The 11,009-nt window shown below is 36.7% G+C and overlaps 1 protein-coding gene and 1 pseudogene across 1 annotated transcript; one reads left to right on the forward strand and one right to left on the reverse strand.

Moving 5' to 3' along the window:
- The first annotated feature begins 1,432 nt into the window (after window positions 1-1,432).
- Window positions 1,433-2,565, forward strand: LOC120344505 (cdc42 homolog pseudogene; annotated as a pseudogene).
- A 2,642-nt stretch (window positions 2,566-5,207) lies between these two features.
- LOC120344298 (ankyrin repeat, SAM and basic leucine zipper domain-containing protein 1-like) lies at window positions 5,208-10,565 on the reverse strand. Its single transcript, XM_039413439.2, has 6 exons — window positions 9,254-10,565; window positions 8,572-8,635; window positions 8,246-8,347; window positions 7,746-7,882; window positions 5,881-5,977; window positions 5,208-5,569 (listed from the first exon to the last, which is right to left on the reverse strand). Exons 1-6 carry the CDS (start codon window positions 10,432-10,434, stop codon window positions 5,339-5,341), a joined length of 1,812 nt encoding a protein of 603 aa, XP_039269373.2. The 5' UTR covers window positions 10,435-10,565; the 3' UTR covers window positions 5,208-5,338.
- Window positions 10,566-11,009: the final 444 nt, after the last annotated feature.

Consider the following 11,009-nt stretch of genomic DNA (forward strand, 5'->3'; position numbering starts at 1 on the left):
GGTATGATTTTACGTTTATTCTATAAAATTGTTGACGTCGTTTTATTTAATCAGTTCCGGTTTTAAGTTCTGTCTGAGTATATTGTCGATCAAATCAGTGGGCGTATGAATATAAATAATACATGAAAAGAAAATAAGTGCATTGTGCGATTCAGGTGATCTTTTTTGGAATAATAGCGGTGTATACGGCAATTAATCCCCCACGTCATCAGTGCCAGATTAGGGCATGGCCTGCGTAACGAATTCTTCAACTTTCCACTTATAAGATACGTACCGTCGCACACACATCTGTAATCGCCCGATAAATATGTACGAGTACATCTGTCCGCAAAATTCACAATGCTGATTGATGGTCGGAGATATTTCGTTTAAAACAGACTTTGTATTGAATGCACGCTGCTTTGTTGGACACGTAGTGGACATAATGATCGTTTTGTTGTTCCTGTTCTTTGACACGTTTTGAAGAAATCGCTTTTCTCTTTGATTACTGGGCCAATTGCTTTGTGAAATTTTCAGTGGTTAAAGATGGAATTTTCCTCCAGAAGGCTATTACTTTTATTTCTTTGCTATGACGTCATCAAAATTATGTGGCGATACGTGTTTCTCTTGTTGCTGTAATATATATTTAGGACTTCACACACGATATGGCGACTTGCGGGAGAGATCACTTTCTGGTAACCAAGGTTGATAATATATTCCCCCGTGAATGGATAAAAATATCCACGGCTGCAAATGTACTTGGAAGCGAACCTTCATAGGTGCAGATGGCCACGAGTGCATATGTACGTTAGTGAAAATGTCCCGTGTACAAATATTCATGGGTGTATTTTCGGATTCGGGGCGAAATCATCCATGGGTGCAAACATCTATTAGTCTAAAAGTTCGTGGTCATTTTCACAGCCTGATGATATTCGAATGGATTCGAGTGGACATTTCAAAGTACTTATTTTAGTACCCGATAACAGCATTTGATATGATTTTTATTTGTGATGTGTTAGAAGAGGTACGCTACGTAGTCTTGTAGTAAAATCTGCAGTTTGTTTCCTCGCGTTACAATATTTCTGATGGTAGTCAACGTACCCTTATTTCATAAGTCTTCTTTAAGGGCCCAGTACTGCAGTTTTTGTTCCAATGCTCCCTAACGGTGTCAATCGTACCGTTCTTATCCACGATCTCATTGAAGCAAACACTTGTCCAAAAAATGGTTCATAAACATTTTCGAAAATGCTGACAGTTTTGGCTGACTGAATAAAGTGTGACTTCCTCATAATCAAAATGTTTAATTACCAATTCTATTCATGCATACGTTTGGAACCGTATCGTGAATCAGAAGTTCGGGTGATTAATAACGTCGAACCAGGACATTACACAGTCATGAAGCCATAACGTCACTATTTCCTCTCGCTAGTCATATTGCGCACGATCTAATTTTACTACGTTAGTAACAATTTTTATCAGTTGCGCTGAAAGCTTGAGGGACGACGCAAATGCAAAAGATCAAGTGTGTTGCAGTTGGTGATGGAGGCGTGGGAAAAACTTGTTTGTTTTGGACATACGCAATGAAAGAATTTCCGCAATCTATACCGACAATACAGGACCACGCATTATGCATTTCAAGAGATAATAGTATATATAATTTAGGACTTTTCGATGCCGCTGGAGAAACGGAAGATAAACTGAGACCGCTAATGTATCCAGGTACGGACGTAGCGTTGGTCTGTTTTTCAGTGGTATCGCCACAAAGTTTTGAAAGTGCCAAGTCAAAATGGATACCAGAAATTTTACAGCATTGTCCCGATGCCCCATTCATTCTGGTTGGTACAAAATCGGATCTGCGAGATGATATTGCAACACTGGAAAAATTATCAAGTGTGAATGAAACTCCTGTAACCGTAGAACAAGGACAAGACACAGCTCAAACACTTGGAGCAGCTGACTATGTGGAATGTTCAGCACAGACATTGTTAGGCGTAGAAGACACCATAAATCACGCTGTAGACGCTGTTTTGCTGAACTTCAGTGCAAAATCGAAACGGACAAAATGTTCTATTTCATAGATTTCGATTACAATAGTTTTTTATTTTTATTTTACATGGAATTAAAGCGATATTTTTTCAAATTAGAATATCATCATTGGTGACAGGCAAGTTGAAGCTTCGCTCAAAAATAACAGATAATTTTTATCTGAGCATCAGTATTTTAGGTACCGGTACGGATTTGTTTTATCCCGTTTGAATTCGATAAGCTATTTAGGAATAGCTGTTTAGAACACATTCATTTACAAAATATGTTAGAATACCGTGAATATGGAGAGCTGCAATAAATTGTATGGAGATCACATCTGGTAAACAATAAGCTGACATAGCGAAATGCGAGAAACAATGGCAAAATGCTATGCATATATTTGCTTCAGTCATTTTCTGTTCACTACATTAGCGAAGCCATCTGCATAAAACCATATGTTGGAGCATCGATTAGTTAGAATATACCGATAGATACCCACTCCACGAAATAAAAATGGCACATATAGCTTCACGACAACGCGGGTTTTCCCAGCCGGGCAAGAATTCCTCCCAATGATATATATATATATCGTCACACTAATAAACGAATTGCGTAAGTCATTTTTAGCAGTTTGGAGAAAAACGTAAAAAACTTCCCAATGAAATTGTTATGCCATTGAGAGTCAATAATTTGCCATGGTTCAATTTTTTGATCGTAGCCGGATTTAAGTTAATTTGTATGACGCAGTTAAGTGACGTCATAATGGCGCACTGTGACTTAGGCAGAAATGTGTCTATGACTTGGGGACATACGCAATTTTGCAACTTTAGTATATCGTCACGCTGATAACCGAATTGCGTAAGTCATTTTTAGCAGTTTTGAGAAAAACGTAAAAAACTTCCTAATAATTTTGCTATGCCATTGAGAGTCAATAATTTGCCATAGTTCAATTTTTTTGATCGTAGCCGGATTTAAGTTAATTTGTATGAGGCAGTCATGTGACGTCATAATGGTGCACTCTGACTTAGAGGCTATGGCTATGACTAGGGGACATACGCAATTTTGCAACTTGACTATATGTAGGCTACCAGTCCTGAAAACCAAACAATCCAAAAACGAATGTAATTCTCAGTATATACGATGTCAAATCCCCAAAATAGCTAATCTGTTTCAATTACATTATTTTTTATTCTTAAAAATATATATTTCATCAATATAACACGCTCTGCACATCCACCGAATAAGACTAAAGTTAAATATAAAGAATAAAACAGCAATGTACCCTTATATAAAAGCCAACCAAGGTGAATTAGACTCAGACAGTGAATATCACAAGTGCACGCCTTCCTATACTGTAGTATGAATTGAAATTTATAAGCTAAGCTAGAATTTGAGATGCAAAAACTCGAAAATCCTTCGCCGAGGTTATTTTGCTTTTGTCACAATAGTTCTGCGTAACAATGATAATTCATTATGACGAAATAATTAAACAAATTTGCATATTATACAAAATCTCTATTTTTATGGGTTTCGGAATTTTTAAAATAAAATCTGAGTTAACAGACACCTATTTTATGAAAAACTCAAAACCGCCAAAAATGACTTACGCAATTCGGTTATTAGCGTGACGATATGCACCAGTCCGGAAAACAAAACATTCCAAAAACGAAAGTAATTTTCAGTATCTACAATGTCTAATCCCAAAAATAGCTAATCAGTTTCAATTACATTATTTTTATGTTTAAGAATATATATTTCAATAATATAACACGTTCTGCACACCCACCGAAATAAGACTAAGATTAAATATAAAGCGTAAAACAGCAATGCACCCAATATAAAAGCCAACCAAGGTGAATTGGACTCGGACAGTGATATCATAAGTGCACGCCTTCCTATACTGTAGTATAAATTTAAATTAATACGCGCTAAGCTAGAATCCGAGATGCAAAAACTTGAAAATACTTAGCGGAGGTTATTTTGCCTCTGTGACGTCACAATAGCCAAGCGGTAACGCTGATAATTCATTATGACGAAACAATTGCATAAAAGTGCATGTCATACTAAATCTCCATTTTCATGGATTTCGGAATTCCTAAAATAAAATCTGAGTTAACAGACAGTTGCGCAGCATTACATAAATATTAAATACCGATTTTATAAAAAAAACTCAAAATCGCTAAAAATGACTTACGCAATTCGGTTATTAGCGTGACGATATACAATTTAATTGTTTCAGGGTGGGATTTTTCAATTTGTAGTATTACTCTTATTCTCTACTTATTTTTTGTGCTTCTGATACATATTATAAACGCGAGTCGAATTGCAAAACAAATGGCTCGGCGGTGTGGCGCATCGCGACCCGGCTTGGTTCGCTTTCCGTGGGTAATAATTATGTGCGAGAGGATAGCTGGATTCCTTTCCGTCTTGGGGTGGTTCACGTAACCGCTGCTCGGTTAATACTTCCTTCACCATAAAGTCTATGCATCTGAAAACAAAATAACTGGCTAACTAATCCCATACTCGACATGGACTGGTAACCGGACGAAAGGTTGTGATTCATCATATATATAATTAAGCCGTCCTAACGGATATCCGCTCCCCTGGGATAATTATGTAAATCCTAAGCAGGGTTTTTATAAATAGCGTGGAAGGAATGAAGAGTTTCAAAATAGGCCAAAGGAGGGCATCAGAACGTTGGGAACATAGATAACGGTAGTTTGGCCCAGCCGTGTTCTCCACGTACCAGCGTTTTCCTGTGCGTCAGTATTTTTATCAAATAAGACTTCGGCAAACAAAACCATTTTTAGCATCACGAACTTTGTCCGACTTAATGAGAGAAATCAAGTAATGTCTTTGAATAGCTGGCAAATGGCAGGTTGCTTTGACACATCGTGCTCAGCGTTAACAACACGCTCGCCACTCTGCGTGGGTTCGCATCCCATGCGGGGATGGTTATGTGCGCGAGTATTGCTGAACTCTTCGCCGCCGTAGGGTGGTTCACGCCACCGCTGGGCGGTTACGGATTACTCCACCATCAAGGCCATGCTCCCGAAAACAAAAACTTAACTAATCCCATATCCGACATGGAATGGTAACAGGACGAGAGGCCGTGCTTAGCCATATGGTTAAGCCGTCTTATCGGCTTTCCTCTCCCCGGGGATAAATAATGAAAATCCTATCTTAATCACATAACAAAAACGACAGTTTTTTTTATTTATTTATTTGAAATTAATTATTAAATAAAATAAAAAGCATATATCAGAAAGAAATCACCATCACGATATAATCAAAACAGTTTGCATTGACAAAACCACGTTTACAATAGATTCAGTTATTTCACCATTCCATTGTGTATGGAAAAGGCTAAGAAGCATATCAGTGAAACTCCTATGCAAATTTTTATTTTACTTCTTCGACCATAAATTATTTTTGGTCGACCAACTTCCATACCAGGAGTAATTAGATCCGATTGTAGAGTGTTTTTCCTTATTTTTTCCGTTTCCATCTTCACACATTTCAAAGACTTGCAGAGATCGTACATACTTTGAGTCATGTCTTCAAGCTTAAAACAAAACAGGTATTCAAATTCAAGGCAATGTGATTATTAATAAAGCATACCAGCACTGAGTGTGACATTGCTCTGTGAAAAGTATCTTAAAAAAAAATTGAACGCTCAAATCTTGAAACAACCATAACCAGGTTTAAGTACATGTATATTCTCACATTTTGAATAGGCTGAATGATAGACACCAGACTGTAGATTTATAATAAGACGACAGTGCTTGATTGAGCCATCATGCTGATTCTCCTCTATCTTTTTGGGATATGTATCAAAGCCTAGCCCAGTAACAGAAGTATATGGAACTGTATTACCTTATTGCTGAAACTTTGTAGAGGAGGTTCATCATATGTCATATTAGATTGAGGGTAGAAAGCATCAGGATACATTTCAATATGATGTCGAATATATCTAGAAATGATTATAAAAGTATTATTGACTAAATATGCACAAGCGTTGTATTTGTAAAGAATTCCGAAAGTCATTTGAAAATTGTTTTCGGACAAATGTTAGCACATACTTTTTGCTACTTACTCATAGCGAGCATTCAAAGCCTAGAAAATGCATCTGTTTTAACGGTACTTTGTTTGTCAAGCATATAGCCAAACGGACTTTCCACCAGTACTATTTCTGCCTTTAATTGAAAACTTGCAACATTGCTCCAAGAAAACTTTCATAAAAGCATTCAATAAAATGCCACATATACAGAAAATCGGAAATTATTTGAATTTCATCAAAACCAAATTGTGTCAATGGAATATTTACATTGTATGGTTTCCTCCACCCACCATCAAGTCTATGCATCTGAAACAAATGACTGGCTAACTGACCTCGCCATGGACTGGTAACAGGACAATAGGCCGTGGTAAGTCATATGATTAACCGGGGCTCCCGAAGTATGCGAACCAAGATGGCGGACATCAGAATGTAATATGTGTACTAGGTTAGGGTTAGGCCATAATTTTAGGTATAAATACTACGGGAGGCTCTTGGCTAGTCTTCGAACTGATAATAGGACTAAAATAAGGAAAATTAGAAAAAAATTATGGCCTTACCCTAACCTGTTACGTTCCGATGTCCGCCATCTTGGTTCGCATACTTCGGGAGCACCGATTAACCTTATCGTCTTTCACCTGTCCCAACAAGGTCAAATGATATCTTATCTAGAGCTCGGCCGATATATCGGACCGATATTGCGTGTTTGTCGATATATCACATCGGCCGTAAACCGCCGATATATATCGGCCATACTCGGCAACCGCGGGCTGGGTGCTGCAACGGCTCTCGCCCCTGGTAACTGGTTTCCCAATATTTCTCTCGCTTTCATTTTGCGTTATAAAGGTGTCTCTCCTAATTCCCGGTGTCTTATGATTAGCCATTTCATGCATGGTCATAACTGAATAATTATTATCTGGAGTAACAATGACGTTTTATAAAGTGACGTTTTTGAGAGAGTATACAATGAGAAAAAGGCAACATTAAACGGTGGTTCTATAAATAGTATCGATTGGAAGTTGGTGAGTTTGTAATCACAGAAACTTGGTACAGGTAGCTGAAAGCAATAATATCAGTTCCAAATTTGTGACCTCCCCAATTTCAATTTTGATTTTCTGGGGTAACAGTTTTATCTATATTGATGGTTGTTTATCATTTTGCTGAGAATTACAGAAAAAAACTTAATCCATTATTATTGACTAAAAAAGGTATTGAGAGTCTTTGGAAACAAAGTTATTAAAAATTTCACATGTAACGGGCTAACGGCACATATGCTATCACAATATCGAAGGAATTTATCTTTATCACGATTCACTTTAAAATATATCAATTTATAATTTTTCAATATCCTCAACATATGCCCATAGTTATATTTGAAAACGTCAGATTAACAATTCTTTTTCCTGGAAATAGCTAGACTGATATTGAAGTAGCAGGAAAAGTCACAGAATAACATTTGTTCAAGCATTAACTGGAGGTTAAATAAAAGTCTTACTGCCATGATAATATATATCAAAATGAAACTACAGACTCACGAGGTGCATCATAAAAGCGCGGCTCAAAGTCAAAATATCATTTATATTAATAGCGGTATCGTTTATCGGCCACTAGTTATCCGATATATCGATATCGGCATCAAAAATGGATATCGGTCAAGCTCTAATCCTATCCTCATCTTACTTACTTCAAGCAGCTTGAAATGTAGGCTACTTGTTCAGATGCACCACTGATTAAAGATACCATATTATCGAATGTCAATGCTGTATTTGTATAATCAGGAAGATCTGACGTGCTTGTATGTTTTTCGTGACATTCACGAATCTGTAACAAAGAGGCATCTTTTAGAGATAATTCACTATATAAACTTAAAACCAACAGTGTATTCATGGTTTGGTTTTGGTATATTAATGTGTCTCCAAAGCCCAGTATTTATTGGCGAGTTTTCTATTGAAAATCTTTTTGGACTTAATCTGTAACAGGAGTAACAGGTTTTCAAGCAATGCGACAACTGCGTGCAATGCTTTAGAAACCTCACAATTTCAATTAGGAGTAAACCAACATAAGTTTGACTAATAAAGTTAAAGAGCACTTTAGAGTAAGCGTTTATTTCAACATCAAATCAACTTGGGAAACAAAAAGTCAGATTTCCATATGGGACAAAAGCAACATAAGCCATAAACATACCGCACTCAAAATTCTTTTTCTGGTCCCGTATGCAGGTATTCCTATTGTTTCCAACTCTTCCATAGTTAAGCATAATAACTGCTTAAAAGTAACATCTTGTTCCTGTAATAGATATAAAAAATATTACGTTACAATTACAGACTACAGTAACAAGCAGAAAAATAAGTGAAATTAATTACATTCGAATGGCTTGTGTGAGATATTTTGGTAATTCATATTGTTATTCTGAGGTCCGGAAACATTGGACTGGACGACCCAATTTTCATACTTCGACCAGACCAGTAAATACAAAAATTAAAATTTCAGACAACATTAATTACACTCACTTTAAAAATTGGTATAAGTCTTGCCAGATCCAGTCCAAGCAGAAACAGTTCAAGTTGACCATATCTGGAAAATATCACAAGAAAATAAGTTCTAGACTTTTACACTGCACGAATCTTGGCCAATAGGTCGTGGTCAAAATTTTTTTCAAAGTTTTTATGATAAGTCTGGACTTCTTTATAAGGCCAAAGTGAGGTTTACTGGGTAATTGAAGACAGAAACAGAAAGGTAATAATATTAAAGTGTCCACTGTCCATAGCTCCTGACAAGCCAAGCCAACTTCCATTAAAAATTCCAAAATACGGTATCTTGAATGTTCTGCCACAAATATCCTCTATCAAGATGCTATTATTGCTGACAATGTAAGTTTAAAAGTTCAACTTGTTGGGTGGTCTTCCGTTTATATTAATAAATTTGAAAAATTCTGTCCCTATACACTGATCATGTCTAGGCTGATCATGTGAGTTGACTCACTGTCAACTATTAGGCTGATTTGAGTACTAATTTGCACACATCAAAACACAAGTAAATGTTCAAGCAAGTACATTCAGCTTTTCAGTTGGGTAGTCACCAAAGGTGCAATTCAGCCTTATCCAAAGCCACTCATGGTTTGTTCAATGAAAATAGTGAATGAAAAGCGCTACCCACAAAATCGTTCAAAAATATTAAATAACATAAACCTACGTTTCATATGCCTGATCTTCCATTTTTTCACGAACAACCATAGCAGGTAGAATGCTGACAAGTTCTTCCTCTTCATCTTCAGCTACGAGTGTTTCTGCTACTTTGCCCTTCATCACATCACAGTTTTCTGTCTTTGAAATAGGTTGTTCAAGAAATCCAGATTCTTTTTCTACCAAGTCTACACCTGCCAGAACTATATTTCGCTTTATTTCATCATCGGCCACGTTGTCTAGAGTCGTATCAGATATCTCAACTGGATTTTTATTGCCAGCATTGAAAGTGGAAATTTCCAGAACATCATTCTGAGGACGAAGAGACGGCTGAAAAATATTTTCAGCCGTTGCTTCCATGCAATCCTCAGACAAATCAGCAGATTCATGTATTGGACTAATTTCTTCACTGATTTTATTACACATAGAAGACTTAGTAGTAATATATTCCTTCACACTCTCTGGCCACATTGCATAGCTATTACATGCAGAGTCCAGTGTTATTCCCAAATCCAAAAATAATTTCAAAATATCCAGGTGTCCATACACAGCTGCCCAGTCTGCAGCAGACCATCCTTTTTCATCTTTCGTAAAAAGACTTTTCTGGTCAGTTATATGCTTGAGAAAAACCTGTACAACATTAGACAAACCACCACGGGCAGCGTACATCAAAGGCGTCCTTCCCTTCGAATCTGTAGAAGTTTCGTCAGCCCCCTCACCCAGCAAAAGTTCAACAATATTCTCGAGTCTATCATTTTTCTGTCTTATGTTGGATTTGCAAGCAGTATGCAGCGCAGTGACCCCTTCCCTATTGCTCAAGTTCACATTAGCATTATTGTCGATCAAAAAACGAACTATTTCAACTTGCGCAAAGTATGAAGCATACATCAATGCATTCCAATCTGAACTTAGAAATACATCAATGTCAGTTTGGTCTTGCGATAAAAGACTTACAGCCTTTAAATCACCGACTGTTACAGCAGTTTGTAAGTCATTTAAAGCCAATGTGTGGGGACCAGTTTTATGCTTCTGAGCACAAAACGGAATACTATTCCCAGGACTTGGAGAGGATATCTGGTAGTGTTTTTCAGGAGCGTTCTGAAACTTTGAATTATCACCATCCCCAAATTCAAATAAATCGTCATCATCAGAATCGAAATCACTGTCACCTGCAGGAACATACCGATACATGTTTCTGCAGTGTGCAAAATAAAGCAAGATCTTAAAATCTAGAAATGACAGACTGGTTTGATTGCTGTTGCAATTATATGTAGTCTATATATGCAATATTTCTAAAAATTGAAAAACTGAATTGATTCATTGGGTAAAAAAAATAAATACAGTAATTGGTAAGTAATCAAACCCTTCCAGCCCTTCAAATTCGGTGGTATTTGCAATTAAACAATTGTACAACTAAATTGCACAAAAAATACATCCAAGTAACAAGGAATAACCAAGATGCAGCGATCCTGCATCCAGTATAGTATTGAAAAAGATACTGGTATCTGTAATAAATCACCCGATGAGTATAACAGGTATTGATTGTAAATGAATAACATCTGAAAATAGTAGGGGGAACAGTAGGAGATGACAAAAAGTTGGGTTCCAGTTTAAAAATGGTGATTTTATGGTACTAATGAGTAATGACTGAATGAGATGTTGCATCATGAGATGTCGCACAGCTCAGCAGCTATATCTGTGTCAAAGCTAACTTGAGTACTGCAATGTAGATTATTCAAATGTTGAATATTTAATAAATATATAAT

This window comes from Styela clava, chromosome 5 (assembly GCF_964204865.1).
Source record: "Styela clava chromosome 5, kaStyClav1.hap1.2, whole genome shotgun sequence".
Taxonomy (NCBI): domain Eukaryota; kingdom Metazoa; phylum Chordata; class Ascidiacea; order Stolidobranchia; family Styelidae; genus Styela; species Styela clava.